Source organism: Pyricularia oryzae, chromosome 5, assembly GCF_000002495.2.
Source record: "Pyricularia oryzae 70-15 chromosome 5, whole genome shotgun sequence".
NCBI lineage: Eukaryota > Fungi > Ascomycota > Sordariomycetes > Magnaporthales > Pyriculariaceae > Pyricularia > Pyricularia oryzae.
This window is the reverse complement of record NC_017852.1, coordinates 2,839,299-2,860,928: the sequence shown is the minus strand read 5'-3', so window position 1 is coordinate 2,860,928 and position 21,630 is coordinate 2,839,299. Positions and strand designations below refer to the sequence as shown.

Here is a 21,630-nt window from a genome sequence, read left to right as displayed (position 1 = left end):
CGCACAAAACGGGTAAAGGTGCAAGCGAAAGAACAAACAGCTTTCTAATTTTCTTGCTTTTTCCGCTTCTACTTCGCTTAGCAAAGTGCTTTTTTTTACTCTCGTGACTCCTCACTGTTTCTCAAGCAACTAGGGCTGGTTGGTTTCACGGATTGTTGAATAAAAAAGCAGGGTCTAGACGGTTCTTTTTACGAGATGGGAATTCGCTCCTGGGGCATCTGGGCATCACATGCATTACAACCACGCCCATGTTTTTTCTAACCAGTTTTTATTTGCATACTTTCAAATCCACACATTCCTCGTACATACGTCAGCAGCAAAAGATTCAAGGGGGGTCAATCGGGAAAGACCGGAACCGCTTCTGGCACCGCCACGTACAAAGCCATGACTATTGTTAGTCAAGGACCCATTGTTTTTGGACAGGTTTGACAAAAAATGTTACCCATTTGACTTGGTTGTTTGGTCGTTTTACAATTGAGCCTTCCTGGAGACCTGCGAGAGCCTGCAAGGCCTGTTTTTGCTGCGGGGTAGGTTAGGACGGGTACGGTAAAGGCAGGATCTAACTTATCATAGCCCAGTACATCTGAATCTACTGAATCTACTGTAACATCCAAAATATCTGATCTCCAACCCAGCACGAACCGCCGGCCCCCGTCTCCACGCCTCCGCCTTGCCATGTCAATACAGGTTGCTGATTCGCTGCTCTTTCCGTGAAATTTAACACTTTTTTCGTTTTTCATTTTCGCATTGCGGTCGCTGAGACAGGAATATGTGGAAAAGTTCGGAGCATACCGGGTTGACAGCTGGAGCTAAATGGCATGCATGCTGCTTGTTTCTACCGGTACGTACGTCGGAATACACATGAAAGGGGTCTCTGCACTTGCGTATGGTTTTGGATACCTACAGGGATGCAGCTGCGTCTTGATTGTGTAGAGGAAACATATACGGTGCTCGCTGATGGGGAGGTAGTTGCGGAGAAATAATTCAAGTCTCATGTTCAAATATAATATGCAAATGCTTTCGTATTATGTACGTACTAATTATCAGTTGGTAGTTCGGTCTTCCAAGATGGCTTCTGTAAAGCTCCGTCTGAAATTCGAATAAATCAGAATACAGCAGGGGCGTGCAGCTAAGGCCGACGACCCATGAGAGGCTTGGGCTGCAATGACCTATTGTGTGACCCAGAAGCTGCAGGCGGCCCGCCGACTGTACATACAGTGCCACTAAGTACCACTTAAGGACAGGATAGGAGATTGCCAGTGGACTCTTTTTTTTACGACGATGCGGTGCATTTCAGCCCAAGGAAAACCTTCTCCAGTCAGGTGAGAGGTCCCAGCACTCCCGGGCACGCGAGAGGCGGGTGACCCCGTTTTAGTTTCTTCAGCCCCTCGTCCCGGTAACCCTTCTATGTGTTCCACCTGCGGCTGTCGTTTTTGGCTTGAGCTTCTGGCGGTTCAGGAACTCTGTCGTGTGCCACATCTGCAACTCCCTTGCATTTACCAAAAAAAGGTACGTAAATTTCTAGCCAGGGTCTGGGTGTTTTGAGAACTGTCTTAATTTTGTCCCCTGTTTTTTTTTTTTTTTTTTGTTTTTTTTGCTGCCCTGTAATTAGTCAAGCGTACTTATTGGTGTCGTGTGCCCTCAGAATTGCCGAGTAACCAATCAAGCCTTGGCAGATTGGTCTTACGCAAGAATATCTTCTGTTCTTTTCGAACCTTGAAACCCGGCAAATCTTTTTCGCAACAATTAATGCCCGTAGGTCAACTTGGAGGCGGTTAGTTGGCACAAGATGCATCCCGATTGGCAGTTTGAGTGGGGCTCAGAGACTTGTGATTGCTTTGCTGGGAGCCAAGGCTGGGGGAACCGCCCACATTTTCTTTTGATGACCATGGAGACCAGACCAGGCCAGACCCATTTTCCACTCTTACTTGTTGAGGCAGCGTCTTGTATCTGTGCGAATATTCAGTTGACCCTAAACTCGATCAAAGAACATACAGGCAAATAGTGGTCGCATAAGGTAGCAAGACCCTTTGAAGAGTCCGGCTGTTAGCCCTGCAAGTCGGCTGAGAAATTTTAAACCACTTGTCTCAAAGTACAGGCCGCCCGAGTCGCATATCCAAGGCGTTACTAACCGGCTCAGCAGCTAGCTGAGACGACAGTAGATCGATGCATTTTGCAACCCGATGTTTTGCAAGGGTACGAACAATCACTTGTTCCGGTTTCTCTTCGTGGCCCCCAGAGCCCCCCCAACCACGGAATGACGGACAAAGGGCTGGCCAGTAACAGAGCGTCCCTTGCCCCGAACTACCTTCTTTTGTATGGTACCTTGGGGTATACTAGTAGTCTAGTATGGAAGGTGCATCTTCCCTGCCACGAGCCTCTTCCGTGGATCTATCACGACTCTTAGCTCGAGGAGAGTGGATCTCGGACGAAAGCGTGTCTAACTGTAGTACCTTGACCTTACTTTCTACACGCCTCCCCTTGACGCAACCCGGCATGAGCCAAGCTACCCCCAGGTTTAAACGCTTCCGATACTGACCGAACCCGTCCTGTCCAACAAGTTTATAACTATGAAGGACCCCGTCCATCGAACAGCTTCTCCTTTCTTGAACTCTCTCGTTAAAGCTCCTCGTTCCAGCATTGCATCCTCCCATAATCTGAGAAACGTCGACGCCTACAACAAAGCAACATTTGCAACCAGTATGTCTTACCAGCCCTGATCATCCCTCACCCTTCCTCATCCTCCTCGTCATGGTTGTGATGGTCCGCATGGTCTTGTCTTCTCCAAGGAAGAATACATCTACGCCGGTCGCTGCTGTGTAGCTAGAACCTGTTGATACTAACAGGATTGCTTCTCCCACACAGTGATCCACAACAACGTCAACAAGACCTCGCTGCACCCGAGTGGTGTCCAGTACGCGAACCCTACATCCCCGACCCGGAAGAACTATAGAGGCAGCCCGCCTCTGCCGCCAGTTCGTCATGTTGGAGGAACTAACAGTGTGCTTTCGCCAAACAGGGCACATATCCCCCATGAACACACCGAGCTAGGTACGAATTCACAAGTACTGTTCTAGCAGGAAGAAAAAAAAAACACTGGATGAAACTAACGTCACTTGAAAAACAGAGGAGGAACTGCACGAGAAGGCACACATCGACTACGACAGGGTCGCTATTGTGAGTTAAAAGACCCCACCAACCTATCGTTTTTAGCTTCGGCACAAGAACGACCAAACTTTGTTCTTAAGCCGGTTTTCGCCGTGGCGGTCAAAAAGGAACTCAGACTAACAGGTGCATCACGCGGAAAGATCCCCAACCCGTCAGTTCCGGCACTGTATGAGGATGCATTGGTGTACGAGCCCGGCTCGGCCATATCATCAACGGGTGCTCTCACAGCGTACTCGGGTAACAAGACGGGTCGTTCTCCCTTGGACAAGCGAGTTGTCAAGGAGCCGACATCAGAAAACGACATCTGGTAAGCAGCGAGCTCTTACCATGCATACAAGAAAACAAAGAAGAAAAAAAAGAGAGAAGAGAATCATTTGCTAATCCCATATTCTCTTCTGGCAGGTGGGGACCCGTTAACAAGCCCATGAGCCCTGACGTAAGTGCCAATCCAAACAAATTGATTGCTTTGACTTTTACATCCCACACTGCATCACCAGACACACAACACTTTGCCCCCATTCTACCCTGGAACGCAATTCCATTGTTCCCAGGCCAATTCGGCCATGAGAAACACTGTTGCATTTGATCAGCAACCCCACTGCACGACAAGACGTCATCTCGGCGTTCTGCAGCGGAAACGCCAAAACAAAAAAATATGGCGAGCCGGTTGCGTTGTTGCTACGGAGGTGGCCGATTCGTGTAGTTTCACGAGAGCCTCGGAGCTTTTACGTCCCATTACTCCCTCAATGACCCGTGAAAATTCAATTGCTCACTCGGGTGGGCTGCAAACAGCCCTCCATCCGAAGCCCACCCCCCTCTGTCCACAATTGGCGTCATAATGCGGCAGTCCAAGACTCTTTCTTGCTGCTTTGTTTGTCACGTTGGATCCACAGTACCCGATCCAAATTCTCCAAGACATTTTTGCCCACTCATGTACCCCACGCTGTTACCTACTCCAAGAGCCAAGCTTGGACAAGCCATCCCCGTACTATCACGTGATACCCCTGACGCAGACATCGTTATATTCCCCATATACGCTTTGCTAAAGAACGCCATTGTTAAAATTCAATAGGTCTGGAAGATCAACCGTGAGCGCGCCATCGACTACCTCAACACAAGGAGTCGTATCTACGTTGTCGACGGGTATGCTGGATGGGACGAGAAGTACCGGATCCGAGTGCGCGTGGTTTGCGCTCGTGCCTACCATGCCCTCTTCATGCGCAACATGCTCATTCGCCCGCCTCGTGAGGAGCTCGAGCACTTCCAGCCCGACTACACCATTTACAACGCCGGAACTTTCCCCGCCAATAGGTATACCGAGGGTATGACTTCAGGCACCTCAGTCGCCATCAACTTCGCTGAGAAGGAGATGGTCATCCTGGGTACCGAATATGCCGGTGAGATGAAGAAGGGTATCTTCACCGTCTTGTTCTACGAGATGCCCATCAAGCACAACGTGCTCACGTTGCATTCGTCTGCGAACGAGGGCAAGAACGGAGACGTCACACTCTTCTTCGGTCTGTCGGGTACTGGCAAGACCACGCTGTCAGCTGACCCCAACCGCATGCTGATCGGTGATGACGAGCACTGCTGGAGCGACAGCGGTGTCTTCAACATTGAGGGTGGTGTAAGTTGCGATTGTTTCGATCAAGATAGCGGGGATGAACCTGAAGCTGACTTAGATGTGCTCGGCTAGTGCTACGCAAAGTGCATCGGTCTCTCGGCCGAGAAGGAGCCCGATATCTTTGGTGCCATCCAGTTCGGCTCAGTCCTCGAGAACGTCGTATTTGACCCTAACACTAGGGTCGTCGACTACGATGACTGCACCCTGACCGAGAACACCCGATGGTATGTGAAGACTTGACCTAACTACTCCTACGCAAGATGACCATGTCTCGCAGCTGCGGCTAACATATTTTCCAGTGCCTACCCCATCGAGTACATCTCCAACGCCAAGATCCCCTGCCTGTCCAACAACCACCCCAGCAACATCATCCTCCTGACCTGCGACGCCCGTGGTGTTCTCCCGCCGATCTCCAAGCTCAACAGCGCCCAGACCATGTTCCACTTCATCTCCGGTTACACCTCCAAGATGGCCGGTACCGAGGACGGTGTTACTGAGCCGCAAGCCACTTTCTCGTCATGCTTTGCCCAGCCCTTCCTGGCCCTGCACCCGATGCGCTACGCCAAGATGTTGGCTGACAAGATTGAGCACCACAACGCCAACGCCTGGTTGCTCAACACCGGTTGGGTCGGTGCCGGTGCCGCTCAGGGTGGCAAGCGCTGCCCTCTCAAGTACACTCGTGCCATTCTCGACGCCATCCACTCGGGCGAGCTCGCCAAGCAGGAGTACGAGACGTATGAGGTCTTTAACCTCCAGGTGCCCAAGAGCTGCCCTGGCGTGCCCTCGGAGCTGCTCAACCCCAAGGCCGCCTGGACCGCTGGGAACGACAGCTTCGACACCGAGGTCAAGAAGCTTGGTGGCCTGTTCCTTGAGAACTTCAAGAAGTACGAGAGCGAGGCTACTGAGGATGTCATCAAGGCCGGTCCCGTTGTCTGATTGGCATGACTTATTTTCTTTTCACATTTGAACACCTATTCCGACTTTCATCTCGACGAAAAAGGTTGAGACACACCCTTTTTCCTTATCATGTCGTAATTCATGGGTTTGCACGGGGTTGTTTTCTACATTAAGCCTCTTTGGTCATATATTCTGGTTTTTTGTTTACATTTGTTTTGGGTAGTCAGCCTTCACCTCATGAAAAGTAGGTATGACATGGGTATGATTTCTAGTTATTGGGTTAGTCTTGTTGTTCACGACGACTCCTGGAGACTGAGACAACAAGGTGCTTGGGTGGGTTGCGTGGGATGGAAGACGTTCATATGTTCATAGTCCAAAGGGAATCGAATCCCTGAGTAGGACAAGTTAAATTAGAGGAAAAAAAAAGATTGATACTTCATTTGACTACTTCTAGGATGCTTGAAGGAAGGAATGATAACCTGGCTGTTATTGATCTCTTCTGATCTCTTCACAGAAAGCTTTGCGTTTTGCAGCGATTTTACTCGACAGGGAATCCTTGAACCTGCCAACCTTGGTAATCGTCGCGTGGAAGAGGAACATTTGCAGTCGATCTACCAGGCCAAGCTTCTGCATCCCCACCTTGTCGCAGCTACAAACCTGTCGGCCTTATTAGGCTTTGGTAAGGTCTGCTCCTTTCGGATATGCACTGCAACCGTGATATTACAGTTTAAGAAGTTTATTGAAATTGACGCTTTTTTTTCGAGATGTAAATCGCTACCATGATAGAGGCCCCCTATGCGCGACTTATACGCCTACAAGAGGCGAGGCGGCGACCTTCAGCATGTCTTGAACCTATCCCCTCAGTCGGACCCCTTACTCGCTAAACTCGAATGTTTTCCAGGCATCTCCCTTCCGTCTCTGGAACTTTTGGTTGCCACCTTGAATTGCTCATATGGTCGCAAGAGACCATCCGCACTCACCTTACCTCAAACTGACACGGGCTTTTCACATGCATCGACGAATTCCTCATTTCCGCTCCGGCCGCCTTCGTCGTCATCATCCACAGGGGGAAACAGGTACCCTTTGTCCTTCCCTTTCTAGCTGGCCGAGGACTTCTTGGTGCAGATGATCCACTCCAGGTACCCAAACGGCCAAAAGTGCCGCTCGGTTCCGCCCCTGATCTCCCAGTCCTCGACATTTCCGGCTCCGCAGGTCCTCAACAGTGCCTCAACCTCGTCAGGGGTACGAGTGCGAAGACTCGAGATGTAGCCGTCGAAGGTGATGACGACCGGAATGATGGGCAAGAACCACGTGAAAACAAAGGCCACCAGGTCGAGGTTCATGAGCGCATAAAATGGCGCAACAACGAAGATGGACAGATAGAGGATATTGAGCATCATGAAGCTCGAAAAGGTGCGCTGCTGGAGCTCAAAAATGCCAAAGGCGTCCGACGTCTTTACCGTATCGGCAAGGATTGACTTCGCCAGCGGGTCATCAAAGTGATGGAAAGCAAGGTTGAAAAGACGGAAGATCTTGCGGGGCTTAATGACGTGGTCCGTCTCCTTCATGGTAGCCATCTCGGCGTAGCTTACAATGCCGTCGCCGCCCGTGCTTGACGAGCTATCCTTGCTGCCGCGGAACCGATCCAGAAGGAAGTCGGGGGCGGCGGTGGCGTCAACGGGCTTGGTAACATAACTGATATTGGGCGAGCGCGCAGCATCCCGCTCCCAGCTCTTGACGTGCGGGTAGATATCCGTCATGATGAAAGGGATGCCGGGCTTGGTCGGATCCCTGTTGGCGTTTACATGCCTCTCAATGGCTGGTGTCGGACCGCCGGCTCCAGCACAAAAGTCAATGAAGCCATAATCGTCAATGGAGTCCAGGTGCTCTCCCAAGAGGCGGGCCACGCGCTCCGCAGGCGAGCTTGACTGCAAAATTGGGATGCTTGCCTCCCATGTGAGCCGAAGAACGGTCTGGACACGCTGCCGGAGAAAAGGAGGGAACCTGGATGTGTTTATGGGACACGGTTAGGCACACTCATCACTATCAACGCCGGGGAGCTTTTGTGCAAAACGATTTTCGCATACCAAGGCTGGTCATCAATCTCAAAGGCGTGTATGCGCGGGAAGAGTCGAGTCATTGCGATTGATATGTGGATGTGGATTAACAATTTGCTCTAGTGCTGGTTCCGAGTGTCTGATTTGTTCTGTTTATGGTGTGCGTATGTGTTTGAGTGTATATCAAAACCGAGTAGTAGCAAAGGGAAACAAGACCATTGCTCAATTTATGATCAGAGTGGAAATGTACTGCTAGATGAGTGTCATGATGAACGCAACCAACGCACGAATGCACACAAGGCCCACTTACCTACTTTCTGCACAAGCTTCCCTTGTGGAAAAAAAGTGGTGACGCAGCTTCCGCACCTGGCAAGGGCACTAAAACTTCAGCATGCACACCCTAGTCGCAGTATCCATCGAAGAGGCTTGTTTGACGTGGAACGCTCGGTCGTGGCTAGTCCCCGTGCATGTTCGAGTACCGGTGGGTCGGCATCAAAACTCTGTTCGTTAACCTGTCTCTTCGAGAGCGATGCAATTGGTCTGGCTGTGCTTGTGGCGTGAAAGATACGAAGGCCATCCATCCATTAGGTTGTATGTACGTGGTATGATATACTGTACCCTTGCTGATCAAGGATGTGCCGTCTTACCCGCCTAGAATAAATACTACCATGCCACCTAAAGTTGAAACCCCAATCACCTTTGGCGATTCGTACCTTGTCTGTACCTGATTGATTACCTACCTATAATAAGGTAATAAGGGTCTTACAGTACTGCGGACTTGTAGCTTCCATCACTTTTGCCCTTGAAGCTCAAGCACATCCTCCCGGAAGCCATACATCCCAAAAGGGATATGACGACAACCTGCCTACATATTTTGCATGTAGTTACTTCCCTTTTTTTCGAACTCACAGCCAAACAAACCCTGCTTCGACATTTTGGCGATGAGATGAAAAGTCTCCAACCCTGCACGGAGCCTGGAACCTAAAAGCAAGCGCTTAGTCTGCGCCCAACAACCGCCTCAAACTATGACGCTTCTTGAATTTAGTCCGTGGGCGCCGGCAATCCTGGTCCCGGTTGCGCTAATTGTTCTGTACACTTTTCTCGCAGCACCTCGACTAAAGCGGAATGGCATCCCGCTCAAGACGCCGCGAGATTCGCTACCATTTGTCGGAAATGGCATCGTTTTTTTGCAGCCCAGGCAGAAGCTGTTCGCGTGGTTTCACCAGCGCGAGCGGGAATTCGGTCTGGAGACGTACCAGATCACGGTCCCGACGCTGCCTCCCGGTGTCGTCATCAGTGACCCAGTGTGCCTGGAGTATGTCTTCAAGAACGAGACGCTCTTCAACAAGGGCGCGTTTTTCAAAGAGCGATCCGACGACCTGTTTGGCCATGGCATCATCAACGTCGATGGCGAACCGTGGAGGGCTCAGCGGAAAGCTGGTCTGAACTTTTTAAATACGACCAATCTGCGGGTGTTAACCGATGTGGCACTTCCTCGTTATCTGAACGAAAATATCGGATGGCTGAAAAACAAGGCGGACGGAGAGACCGTGGCAGATCTCCAAGAAGTCTTTCATAGGATTACTTCCCAGTTGATGGGTAAAATGGCGTATAACATGGAAATGCACGCCGGTGACGACTTCAGCGTTGCATTTGACTATGCATCGGGAGCCACAGCGGAGCGGTTCCAGAACCCTCTTTGGTTCATTACGGAGTTTTTTACGGGCTCTAGATTACGGCGCTCTCTTGCTATAGTAAAGGAGCACGGCCGAAAGATAGTTGCCAATGCAACATGTGATCGCAAAGCTGCTGAGAAACTTTCGGCAACTTTGCCCGGTGTCGACGCAGACTCAGAACATGATGGTTTAGAGGAGATATCGGGGAGCTTGATACAATCTCTTCTTGATTGCATAGGGGATGAAAAGCTGGTTGCTGATGCCGCTCTTAATTATTTGTCTGCTGGTGAGATGCTTTTTTCGTGTTCTAAAACGAGAACCTACCCGTTAACTGCCATCCACCAGCAACGAAACTCTTGGATAGCTAACCAGTTCGCAGGGCGAGACACTGTCGCACAAGCGTTGACTTGGACATCATATCTTCTCATGCAACATCCAGAGGCGATTGAGCGCATACGTGCTGAAACAGCAGAACTAATCAGCCCAATGGATGGTTCCGCGGGCAACCACACCACTCTGCTCAAGCCACCTTCGGCACCTTATACAATGGCGGTATTCTACGAAACGATGCGCTTTTACCCACCGATACCTTTCGAAATCAAGCAGTGCGTCCGGGAGACAACACTTCCAGACGGTACCTTTCTGCCAGCCTCGTCAGTCGTCGTCTGGTGCCCTTGGGCCATGAACAGGTCTAAAGCAATCTGGGGCTCGGACGTCGACGAATTCCGGCCTGAAAGATGGTTATCTCTTGACGGTAAATCTTTTGCCTCCCGGAGCGCGGCTGAATATCCCGTTTTCAACGGCGGTGCTCGAATGTGTCTGGGCAAGAAGATGGCAGATATCATTGCGGTGCAAGTGCTGCCGTCAATTGTCACGAATTTTGATTTCAGGCCTGCTTATGAAAAGCAGCAGGAACGAGTGAGCAAGAGCTCGCTGACACTGCCAATGCAAGATGGATTGCCGGTGTTTGTGAAGAGGCGGGATGTTGCTAGGTAATGCTCAGATGGATCAGGTTCTGAGGCCAAATCCTGTCTTCACTACATTCGAATAGTTTGGTGCCGACAGATTTTGGTCATGGTCGCAATGCTGTACTATCTAAACATCGGAATATTCTTGCCTGGTAATCGTAAAGAAATACTTGCCAGATTTTTATGAACAGGCTTGACTGGTTTGGTAACAATCAAGGGTACACGTGATATAATTCCCCACCCCCACTTCATCTCCAATGGTGGGGACCTGCTGCCTAACGGTTGCTGGGTGCAACATTTTATAATGTTGACAAACTTGGGCGAATAGCGACCAACGAGGACAGAATGAGAATCAAACAAGGCCCCGGACCGTTTCTGTTTCGCCACTGGGGAGGTTTATCTCTTTTCAGCCATATATGTGATAGCCAACAATAGGGCTACTGTTTACATCACAGTATCAGTCACTGACATAATATTCACTACATGAGGTATGCATGTTACTTTCGAATAACTCTCCCTTCGCTGCCTGTACAATACGTGTAGTGGGGAAAGGGACCCTGTTAACGCCACCAACATATTTGCAGAAAACCAGACGCAGACTTTGCATTTCAACCTGCGAACAACCTTTGTTCAGACAAGGAAATACTATTTTGCAAATCACCCAACAAACGAGCCTCGAAGCAAGACCTCGAGCGCGCTTTGATAGACTTGATAGCACCGCGCGTTCACCGCCCGTCGTCAATCCACCACCGCCGTCGCCGCCGGAGGCCCGTGATCATGGTGCGCTCTCGCAGCCCGTCCTTCTCGGACGATGACCTACACTTTGTTAGCTCTCAGATGCTCACCGAGGCAGCAAAGTCTCCGCTGCAGCCCTCGCAAGGAAGCCGAGATGTCATCGATATTACGGGCAGCCCTGCGCCCGAGTTTGGCAGGACAACAAATATGAACTCCAAACCACAGTCAAAAGCGTTTTCCTCGCTCTACAAAAAGGAAAAGAAGCAGCCAAATGTTTTTCTTCAGCCTCGGAATCGCCCTGAGCACCACCGTGGCACCAAGATGTCAGGGCCAAGTGCCCTCAAATACAACGACATCAAAGCACCTCCTCTGCCATTGTACAATTCTCTCCCCGCGCAGCGCGATAGTACTACAGCTGGTTCATCGGCATATACCCAATCAGCAGCATTCGACGACAATGTTTTCTATACAGACCCAAAAAAGGCCAATGACGATCTCAAGGCGTTGCTAGAGGGAGGCATGGATGAAGAGGAACAGGAAGAAAATAAAGGAGAAGGAGGTGAAGAAGAGGAAAAGATTGACGACGGGTCTCTTGAAGGCATCACAGTCAAGCTACTGCCGCATCAACAAGAAGGAGTGGAGTGGATGAAGGGCCGCGAACTGGGACCTGTCAAGCGAGGCAAGGTACCCAAAGGAGGTATCTTGGCAGACGACATGGGTCTGGGAAAGACACTCCAGTCAATATCGCTCATCGTCAGCAGCCCAAAGCCCAACAAAGACGAAAAGGGCTGGAAGAAACACTATGATGGCATCGGCAAGGGCACCCTGGTAGTTGCACCTTTGGCCCTTATTCGACAATGGGAGGCTGAGATTGCCGAAAAAGTCTTGCCGTCTCACAAGCTAAATGTCTGTGTTCATCACGGTCCCAGTCGGACGAAGAGGTATACGGATTTGCAAAAGTATGATGTGGTCATCACGACATACCAGATCCTGGTTTCGGAGCATGGCCATTCGACTGATGCTGTCGGTGCTGGGTGCTTCGGCATCCACTGGTTCCGTGTCATTCTCGACGAAGCACACAGCATCAAAAATCGCAACGCGAAAGCCACCAAGGCATGCTGTGCTCTGCGCTCCGAGTTCAGGTGGTGCCTCACCGGTACTCCGATGCAAAACAACCTCGACGAGCTTCAAAGTTTAGTCTCGTTTTTGCGCATTGCTCCTTACGATGACCTTAAGCACTGGCGTGAGTACATCGACCAGCCCATGAAGAACGGCAAAGGCCATCTGGCCATACGTCGACTTCACAGCCTGCTGCGTTGCTTCATGAAGCGTCGCACCAAGGAAGTCCTTAAAGAGGAGGGCGCACTAAACCCTGGTGGCAAGAAAGCACTCGAGGCGGCGGCGAAGAAGGGCGATGGCCAGATTCCCCCTGCCCCAGCCTTCAAGGTAACTGAGCGGAAGGTCGTCACTGTTACTGCTGAGTTCTCGCCAGCAGAGCGCAAGTTCTACAACAGACTTGAGGAACGCGCAGATGAGAGTCTGCAGAGGATGATGAAAGGCAAGGTCAACTACGCCAACGCCCTGGTACTTCTACTGCGTCTTCGCCAGGCATGTAACCATCCGAGGCTGGTCGGCATCAAGATGGAGAAGGAAAAAGATGCACTATCAATGGACACAGCCCAGCCGATGAAATCAACGACTGATGCCGACATTGATGCCCTTGCCGACATGTTCGGCGGCATGGGTGTCGAGTCTAAGCAATGCGACGTTTGCATGAGCAACCTCTCCACAGATGAGGTCAGCGCTGGGAAAGTTGTGTGTGAGGCCTGTGACAAGGACCGGGCCGCATTCAATAACGAAGGGCCGGAACGTAGACGGTCCAAAAAGATCAAGAAAAAGGTTGTCAAGGAAGAGGTTAAGGTCGAAGCCAAGTCCCGCAAAGCAAGGCACCGACCCGCTGTGCTAGATAGCGATGATGAAGAAGACGAGGCTAGCTGGATCGTCGGTGAGGATCAACGAGGATCGCTTCGTCTCGGTAAAGCCGGTGGTGAGGAAGATGAGAATTGTGAGGGTGGTGGTGAGTGGCTCAACACTGAGGACTCAATCCATCACTCCGAGGATGAAGACGGGAGCCGCCTCGACAGCTTTATTGTCGAAGACGAGAAGGAGGACCGCTCGCAGATGCAAGACCCCGACTCGGAGGAAGACTCTAGTCTTGTGTCAGTCTCTAAGCTTGCCAGCAAGAAGGGCAGCCAACACGCGGATTCCGAATCCGGCTCCGGCTCTGGTTCAGAAACCGATTCCGATGTAGACTCTGGCGTGGACGAGTCCGAGTACGACTCTGCCGACGATGCCTTTGCTCACGAGGAAAACGGCCGCGTTGTTCCATCTGCCAAGATTCGGCAGTTACTGGAAATCTTACACAAAGAGGTCCATGAGCACAAGTTCATTGTGTTTTCGCAGTTCACGTCAATGTTGGATCTGGTCGCGCCATTCTTTGACCGAGAAGGTTTCAAGTATACGCGATACGAAGGAAGCATGAAGAACGACCTGCGTGAGGAAAGTCTTCATTCCCTTCGCAACGATCCAAAGACGCGCATTTTACTGTGTAGTCTGAAGTGCGGCTCCCTGGGTCTGAACCTGACGGCAGCTACCAGGGTAGTCATTTTGGAACCATTCTGGAATCCGGTTCGTCGTACTTTTCTTTGTTTCATGCCTTTAGGAACTTTTATCATTATGACTTGAGAAATTGACTGACATCAATATTGCCAAATGTACAGTTTGTTGAAGAACAAGCAATCGACAGAGTTCACCGTCTCACGCAGACAGTTGATGTCATTGTGTACAAGCTGACCGTCGGCAAGTCCGTCGAAGAGCGGATCCTGGAGCTGCAGAACAAGAAACGCATGCTCGCTGAACAGGCCATTGAGGGTGGCATGAAGAAGAAGGATGCCCTAAAGCTTGGTCTCCAGGAGATGTTGGCGTTGTTCACCCGCGACAGGAGTAGCGACATTGGCTCAGTGGCTGATGCAGGCGGTCAGGAATCAATTGGATCATCGACTGGCTCGAGGAAGCCAGTCCGCCCTCCTGTCCCTGCTGTTTTCGAGAGGCGTTGGTGATGAACTGGTTTATACTGTTATGAACAACACGCAAGAGGAGTATGATGGGATCACTATTGGGCGTTTGGGAAGGATTTGATTCAAGTATATATTTGGCCGATTCTGTTCAAGGATCTATATGTTCAGGCTCATGATTTCTGAACCCAGTTTAGACACCGGCCAAGCCTAAGCAACAAGAAGCCTTGTGCTGGCTAACATGACTGAATTGTATTCATATTTTGAATGCACAGGCTAGACATTAAAGGTGACAGGGCACTCCGCAAAATCTTGACCGATTCGACCTCTAGAGTTACCGCCTCAAAATTGGTCAAGCGGAGCAGGCGGGGCCCGGGTCAAGCGGATGCAACGGTGTACCGCAGTTTTTGGATTACCGTGTAGATATGTGGAGAGAGGCATGCAAGCAAGACATTCGGTAGCACGCCGCTACAGGAAGCGGGTAACCACCCGGACAAGAGCAGTTTGCATCGGTCGCTTGGTGGCTTTTTCGACTCATAGTAAAAAGTAATATCAACCTTAGCCTAGTTTGTCTGGTTTAGAGTGAGGTGCTGCAAGATGCAACCTCGTCAGAATCTTGGCGAATTGAATGAGTCAATCAATCGACAGCACCCCATTTCGTGGCAGTGATTGGCATCGCAAGTGCCGGACTCATGGGGCTAGGGAAAGATACGTTCAAGACTACCGGTAAGGTTCACCTGGCGAGGGATTGGTTGTCAACGTGATTGAGTGACGCCATAACTACTCCGCCGGTGTCGGGAGGTTGCAGGCAACACCTCCAGCTCGCGACGCCGAAGTTCCTTTGTGTCTTGAACAAACAGAGCCACCGAATAATAAAACATAAACAAATCGCCCAAATCACAACACCCTAAAAGAGCTTCCAGAAGACCAGGGGCGTCTGGTCTCGTTTCTTTTGCAAACAGAAAGAAAAAGAGTTGGTAGGGGGTGGGATAGTAGCGGCCACTTCTTTGTACCCCAAGCAACGCTCAAGGTACCCTACGGAGATGTACTGTAGGGACCTTGGTTCCAGAAGCGGGCAGGTGATAGGGGAACGGGCCTCGTGGCCTGACAGCCGATCTCGGTTGGAAGATAACTGGCAAGTGTAGGTTCTGACACCTCCGGCTATCAGCTACTGACACACGATTAGGCTGAGTCAGCGGATGATGGCTCCGGATAAGAGGGCGCTGCAGATGCATCCATCTATCGGTAGTCTGCTTGGGTTGGAAGGCTTATTTTGTTGTTCTTTTTTCTTGGTACTGAGCCGATGAGAGGGAAAAGGGAGGAAATACGTTTTCCTGCCTCCCGGATTGCTTCTGCTTCTGTCTACCGTAGTCCTAGTCCTAGTCCTAGGACTCCCTACAGTAGAGTCTATCAAGGCTTAGGCAGGCAGTATAGTTAGGCGATTCCAACAGTACCTTGCTGAACAAAATGCAAAGTAAGGTAGGTAGGTACCTAGCGGCAGCGAATCCAATCATCATGGCTATGGGACTTGCCATTATGACTGACAATTGTTATGAAGGGAAGGTGGGCCCATGGCCACGAGCTTGGGGGGAACCTTGATAGGCTTATCGCGAACTGTGTCACTTGGGCAGATCGCGGTAATCCATGTGTGATGCTCAGCTGCTTTTGGGTCTTTGCAGGGGTGTGGGGAAGTATGTCACCAAAACCAAATTCCACTGTCAGCCAAAGGCTCTACCGAGACTTTTCTTTTTCTCGAGTTGTCATGCCAGCAGCATTTCTGGGGTATGGGGGTCAATGGACTAGCTCGACTACTTCGTAGATTTGTGACGCTACTGCTGTACTGTAAAGTCCGGATCGGAGTATTTACGACGGGTATTTGCTGTCTGGGGAACGCACTGTGAGATAACGTCAAGTAGTCCGGTAAGATAGGTAGGTAATAGGTAGGTACATACTAGACTTAGTACGCAGCTACGGAATATGTACTGTATAACATTCACTTAACTGTGCTCCACTAATTCTTGTTCGCAAGTAGGTAAGGTAGGTACAGTATGTACATAATTGTAGATGCAGATAAACGTGGCATGGTAAAAGACGTTTACTCCTGGGTCAATAAGAGAAAAACTGCAAGCGGTAATGCTTCTTTGAATGTCCTCTTTTCTCTATTGTTTAAGCGAATTGTTTTACTCAATTGTTCTGCCCTTTGTCCTACAGAACTAACAATCCAGGGCTGTACCTCTTGCCCACTTGTGGGGTTGCTCATGCTGGACGCCAATTGGCAAACGGGTCTGCATTGTACTGTGCCGCCTCAATGACTCTACTGTGGGTCGAGAGCTTCCGTCAGTGATCCTTGGCATCACTTCATTTGGGGCGTGCACCTGTTACCGCTGTGCTTGCTGCTTGCGCACCCGCAGCCCTCCGCACCTCCGTCCACTTTTGCTTGTTGAGAGGCCTAGAAGCAACTTTTAGCACCTCTCTTTTTTTCTCCACCCCAGTATCCTTATCACCCGCCATTGTCGTTGGCTTTTCTTCTTCTCTCTCTTTTCATTTTCTGTAGCTCTGGAGCTCTGGGACACTGGTTTTTCAAAAACACGATTCCGGGACTGTATCGAGTGCTTTCCCCTGGTGGGTATTTACAGTAGACTAGAACTAAAGCCTGTCTGTACCTACACGCTGTCCGTCCAACCGAGGTCGCCGTTAGCTACGACAACCTTGCCTAGGTCCTATCTAGCCAGCCTGCGCCAACGCCCAGACAGAGTAAACCACCCCGGAACCCAGTCACGGCCTCCTGCGACGCTTGACAGGCAAGCAGCAGAACAACAAATAGGTAACCCACAGTTGCCCGCCCTCCCAGTCCTGCATCCGTTCAACCAGTCAGGCACCGCCATCTGAAGTTTGCGAGTTCCTATTACCTGTCTCTGGTACCTATTTATCTACCTACCTACCCTACGCACAACACAATATCGATTCGTCCACGCGAGCCGAATTTTAGCTCCCTCCGCCGACCTCGGTGGCTCATATACTGTCCAGCCTCTCTTTGGCCCGCCTTACGTACCGTTCACGTCAGGGGCTCTCACGTTGTCCTCTTGCGCCAACCCGCATATCGAATAACAACATTATCGAGAACACACAAACATGGAGACGCAGGGTCTGGGTCGAAAGGAAGCCCTTCCCACCTAACCCAACCCTTTCACGTCGCCATCCTTCGTTTCGTGTCGCCTGGGTCTGCGTTAGGACACTTTCGAGACGTCTCGCTGCTCTCGACCGACGCCTGCGTAGCCTTTGCCATCTTCTTTTCGACGTATATACTCACTCCCGGACGAACGCCTACGAACTTAATCCGTTTAAACTCAAATCCGCTCCAAAAAGATGCATCAACAGTCCCGCTATCCTCCGAGGTCATCCTCACCCGCAAACTCTCCACAGACAAACCCTACCAGGACGAACAACTCTAGGGACGCTCCAGGAACAAGTTCCCGCTCCCGGGCCAGCTCAAGTGCAGCGGGTCCCGATATCTCTGGCGCCGAGATGGGCGACCCGGGGTCTGGCCCCAGCAGGGACTCGGTCAAGAAACTGGACCAGATAGTTCAGGTGCGCAATACTAGATTTAAGATTGCAGCCTTTGTAGTTATTACCGGATAAACTAACACGGAATATTTGCAGAATTTCTACAACAAAGCCGCCGTCCTGATCATCCAGGCCAGACTTAATACTACTCCAATAGTTGCAGCCGCCTCGGGCAGAGGCACAAGCAAGACGAACAAATGGGTGAGCTTTCCTGACCTGTTCTATCATCTTGCCCACTGAGCAAAAGCCTGCGGTCGACTAACACTCGTTTGCGTTGATAGTTTCAAATAGAGACAGATGAGATGGATGACTTCAGGGAGGATCTGAGGATATGGAGGACCTGCGGCAGCTTTGAAAACAGGCCGCCGCCCATGATCATCGAAACCTATCTAGACGCATCATGTCTGTCCCCTACACAAAGCTTGGTCGTCGCCGGTGATAACGGCAAGATGTATGACGTCTTGGAAGCCCTCAATTCCAGTGACTCTGCCAGCGACGGCAGCTCTTCCAGTAGGTCTCGCAAACGAAACACCGAGGTCGTCCTTGAAAGATGGAAGATCGAACTTAAGTACAGTCAGAACCCTGACGACATCCCCGACTTTGGCCCCATGCTGCCCACAATCTATAAGAGGGCCATAGTCTTCTTCAGGTCGCTGTTCAGCATGTTGAGGTTGGTGGCCACATGGAAGGTCCTCCAAAAGCAGCCGTCTATTGCGAGAGGCGGTCATTCTGCTTTGCAACTGCATTGCCGTTTCGTCTTCAAAGAGTCGGATACTGCAGGTGTCGACTTGCTACGACAGCCCCTGAGTCCACAGCATGATGGACGGGATGCTGTGTCTGACTACGTTTTCGGTGATCTTGAGGTCCCAGTGGGGAGATTTTATGCCTCGGTCACATCCCGGAACGAGCGCAACTTTCGCGTCGACGACACTGATGTGACAGCAGGGTCTCGGTTTATGACATACGAGGACAATTTGTTTCAGCCCACACTGCCACAGAGGCATTCTGGTCGCAGAGACTCCTTTACAGAAACAGGCATTGCGATCCCACGTCGACATGGGAAGCAGGTGGATCAACCAGAGCAGCAAACATATGGAAGTTTATCAACGTTTCACGGGGCAGGTGCTTTGGGCACTAGCCCGTTGTCCGCCCTCAAGGCAGTCCGGCCTGCTGGCTCGGATACTGATTCGCCCACCAGTTCCGCGCCTGCGAGCGTTGGACCGGACCCTCCCCACTCACTACCAATTGCTGGCCAGTCCTCGCTGAGTCGGCCTTCACTAAGGGGGACAGACGGCATAGCACGACGCACCTCGGTGTCGTTTCAGCCTTTCAAAGCAGGCTCGCTCTCCGGCTCACCAAGGCTTCAGGACCTCGACTTGCCCGCCTCGCCTAGTTCCCTGGCGAGACAGTCGGCCGCACTTCATGCTGCTAGGCAGCGGAACTCACTGACGTCTGGCATGGCGGCCTCACTTCGAGGTGGACCACCGATAGATATCGCAGGCAGTGCGTCGCCGAAGCCGGCCAGCCGATACAGCAGCAGTTTCACCCATCGAAAAGGCAAGCCTTCGTATAGCGGTGCAAATAGGGGCGACGATGACCAAGGCAGCAGCGGGAAACAAAGCCTGTCGTCATCTGTTCAGCCGGGCTCAGGATTCTTGGCCGAGGCGGCCACGGGAACGAGTTCCGGCTCGGTCCAGACAGACGATGAGAACATTTCAGAGTTTTTGAAGATTTTGGACAGCAAAAGAACGCTCCAGAGTTTTGAGCCGACGTCCAAGACGACTGAGGCGGCCACTAAGAGGACGGTGGCCCAACTGTCCAAGTTCCACATGATGAGAGAGAGCAATAATGCCTTGACGGAGTCAATGACCTCGTCAATTAATCTTCAGCCATCCCCAAGCGCGTCAAGTCGCCAATTGTCTGGTGTGCCGCTGCTCGGGCCTTCGTCCATGTCGCCATCCTCGTCACCCAAACCATTATCGCCCCATACGCCCCATACACCAGCTGTTCCGTCCAGACTGAGTGAAGCCGCAATTATTGAGCATCACACACAGGCCCACGAAATAGCGGACAGGGTGGCAGCACAAGACGACCATGACTTGGGTGTGGAAGCTTCAACGACCAGGCGAGAGGGCACTACGGCAATCGATATTCCTCTATCCCCACGCGTGCTGCAGACAGCAAACCGTCGATCCAGCTCTGTCGCGCACCAGAATCGAGCGTTGCTCGATAACGAGGAACCCGTGCCTGATTTGCCCTTTGCTGGTAACCGCAGCATCAGTCTTGGCGCCGACGGCCGAGAGCCTACGAGGTTGACAGGCCTGGGACTTTCCAGGGGTTCAAGGAGCTCTGGAAATAGCGCTTCTCTGCGATCAGCGGATGTTAGACCTGCGGGTGCGCCGCGCTCTTCGTCCATGTCAACAGATCCAGACGACAAAAATCCTTCTCCAGCACTGATCTCGGGCGGGGCGTCTTCGGGGTCGTCATGGAAGCCTAGGTTCACTGGTAGTTTGGGTAGGGGACAGCAGCAGCAACCGCCACAGCAGCGCCTAACTCCTCCACATTCATCGAGGGGGAGCTTCTCGGGATCAAACGCGGGAGGGAGGTATGGCGGTAGTGGCTCACGGGGTGCTGGTGATAGTGCCGAGGCAGACGACGAGCCATTCATGTTCACCATGTCGGAGATTGAAAGACATGGCCAGGGGCGGACTAGTCTGGACGAGGCCCGACCAGGCGGCGAAGGAAGCGGTGCCATCGAGTCTGGGGAGAAGATTCGGGGTGGTCGTTATGAAGCCCGTGGAATCACAAGGCGAGGCTGGTGACGTCAATGCTGCTTTTGTTGCAAGATGTATCTTGACAGAAGTTTATGCGAGACAGAATCCCACTCCTGGGTCTTACAGCACCAGGACAGAAGACCCTGTGTAGCCTGCGAGAACTTTTGCTACTGGGCCATTTGCTTGCTTGTCCCTCGCGCGCATTAGCCATGGGGTTTGGGCGGGACTTTTTTCATGATGCTTAATGGTCATGACGCTCTTGGAGTTTCGCCATTGCTACTTTGGTCGACGCAACGGCATATTGTCTACTTTTGAGTCATGAGGGACTGTGAATGGACCAGTAGATAATTATGGGGCTATGCTTGATGAATGAGCTTTGTGCCACTCTGACGAGAGTTTTGATAAAGATACAAGACCGGGACACATATCGCTTCTGTAGACGACATCTAGACTGCGAGATCTGCGGAAGTGGGCAAAGCCCCTAAATTGAAGGTCATTCAATTATTCAAACCTCGGCCGTATTTGGAGACATGGCATCCCATCCCATCTTTGAAATTGCGCTGATGTGATAACGTATTGGCACCTGTTGTCGTGAAGCGACCATCCATACGGCTGGTAGACCGGGTTAAGATGAAAAAGAAAAAGGATCCGAGGCAAGTAATAAAGTAAAAGTATATTAGCTTACAAGATGGCATACAGAGTATCTGGGGGCGCTTGGGTTAAGGTACGGGGCAGTTTCTATTTTGGTACTTTTTTCCCTTTCTTTTGAGAGGCACACCCAATGTGGATCTGTCCATAGTATGATCGAGGTCGAGGTCGAGGTACGTCGTAAGCAAGGCAGAATGGATTGCCACTATCTAGAACTATTAGTCTAGAACTAGTCTCAGTAGAACTACCCTGAGAGACGAGAACTGATCGAACCACCACAATCTCTGGAGCACGGTTAGCTCTTCATATTTGCAAATCAAGCGATTTGATCGGTTACAGCCTGAAGTAAGCTCGAGCTACACGAAATTAATTTACCAACTGAAAGCTGTTAAGACCATATGGTCCATATTGCATGTGTTGCGAAGACCGTGACGCGTTCTCAGGG

The 21,630-nt window shown here is 51.2% G+C and overlaps 5 protein-coding genes across 5 annotated transcripts; 4 read left to right on the top strand and 1 right to left on the bottom strand.

The window, feature by feature from the left end:
• Positions 1-1,942: 1,942 nt before the first annotated feature.
• Positions 1,943-6,173, top strand: MGG_00450 (phosphoenolpyruvate carboxykinase). The gene is made up of 10 exons (XM_003718569.1): positions 1,943-2,017; positions 2,099-2,700; positions 2,866-2,914; positions 3,020-3,051; positions 3,128-3,177; positions 3,309-3,475; positions 3,571-3,604; positions 4,241-4,795; positions 4,865-5,016; positions 5,092-6,173. Exons 2-10 carry the CDS (start codon positions 2,571-2,573, stop codon positions 5,726-5,728), a joined length of 1,806 nt encoding a protein of 601 aa, XP_003718617.1. The 5' UTR covers positions 1,943-2,017; positions 2,099-2,570; the 3' UTR covers positions 5,729-6,173.
• A 172-nt stretch (positions 6,174-6,345) lies between these two features.
• Positions 6,346-7,960, bottom strand: MGG_00451 (uncharacterized protein). The gene is made up of 2 exons (XM_003718568.1): positions 7,777-7,960; positions 6,346-7,693 (listed from the first exon to the last, which is right to left on the bottom strand). The coding sequence occupies exons 1-2, from the start codon at positions 7,827-7,829 to the stop codon at positions 6,787-6,789; spliced, it is 960 nt and encodes a 319-aa protein (XP_003718616.1). The 5' UTR covers positions 7,830-7,960; the 3' UTR covers positions 6,346-6,786.
• Positions 7,961-8,378: 418 nt separating this feature from the next.
• Positions 8,379-10,586, top strand: MGG_17453 (uncharacterized protein). The gene is made up of 2 exons (XM_003718567.1): positions 8,379-9,708; positions 9,802-10,586. Exons 1-2 carry the CDS (start codon positions 8,772-8,774, stop codon positions 10,416-10,418), a joined length of 1,554 nt encoding a protein of 517 aa, XP_003718615.1. The 5' UTR covers positions 8,379-8,771; the 3' UTR covers positions 10,419-10,586.
• On the top strand, positions 10,513-14,923 carry MGG_17452 (uncharacterized protein). Its single transcript, XM_003718566.1, has 3 exons — positions 10,513-10,878; positions 10,975-13,813; positions 13,906-14,923. Exons 1-3 carry the CDS (start codon positions 10,874-10,876, stop codon positions 14,242-14,244), a joined length of 3,183 nt encoding a protein of 1,060 aa, XP_003718614.1. The 5' UTR covers positions 10,513-10,873; the 3' UTR covers positions 14,245-14,923.
• Positions 14,924-16,637: 1,714 nt separating this feature from the next.
• MGG_00454 (uncharacterized protein) lies at positions 16,638-21,629 on the top strand. Its single transcript, XM_003718565.1, has 3 exons — positions 16,638-17,787; positions 17,860-17,964; positions 18,045-21,629. Exons 1-3 carry the CDS (start codon positions 17,566-17,568, stop codon positions 20,583-20,585), a joined length of 2,868 nt encoding a protein of 955 aa, XP_003718613.1. The 5' UTR covers positions 16,638-17,565; the 3' UTR covers positions 20,586-21,629.
• The last annotated feature ends 1 nt before the right edge of the window (position 21,630 follows it).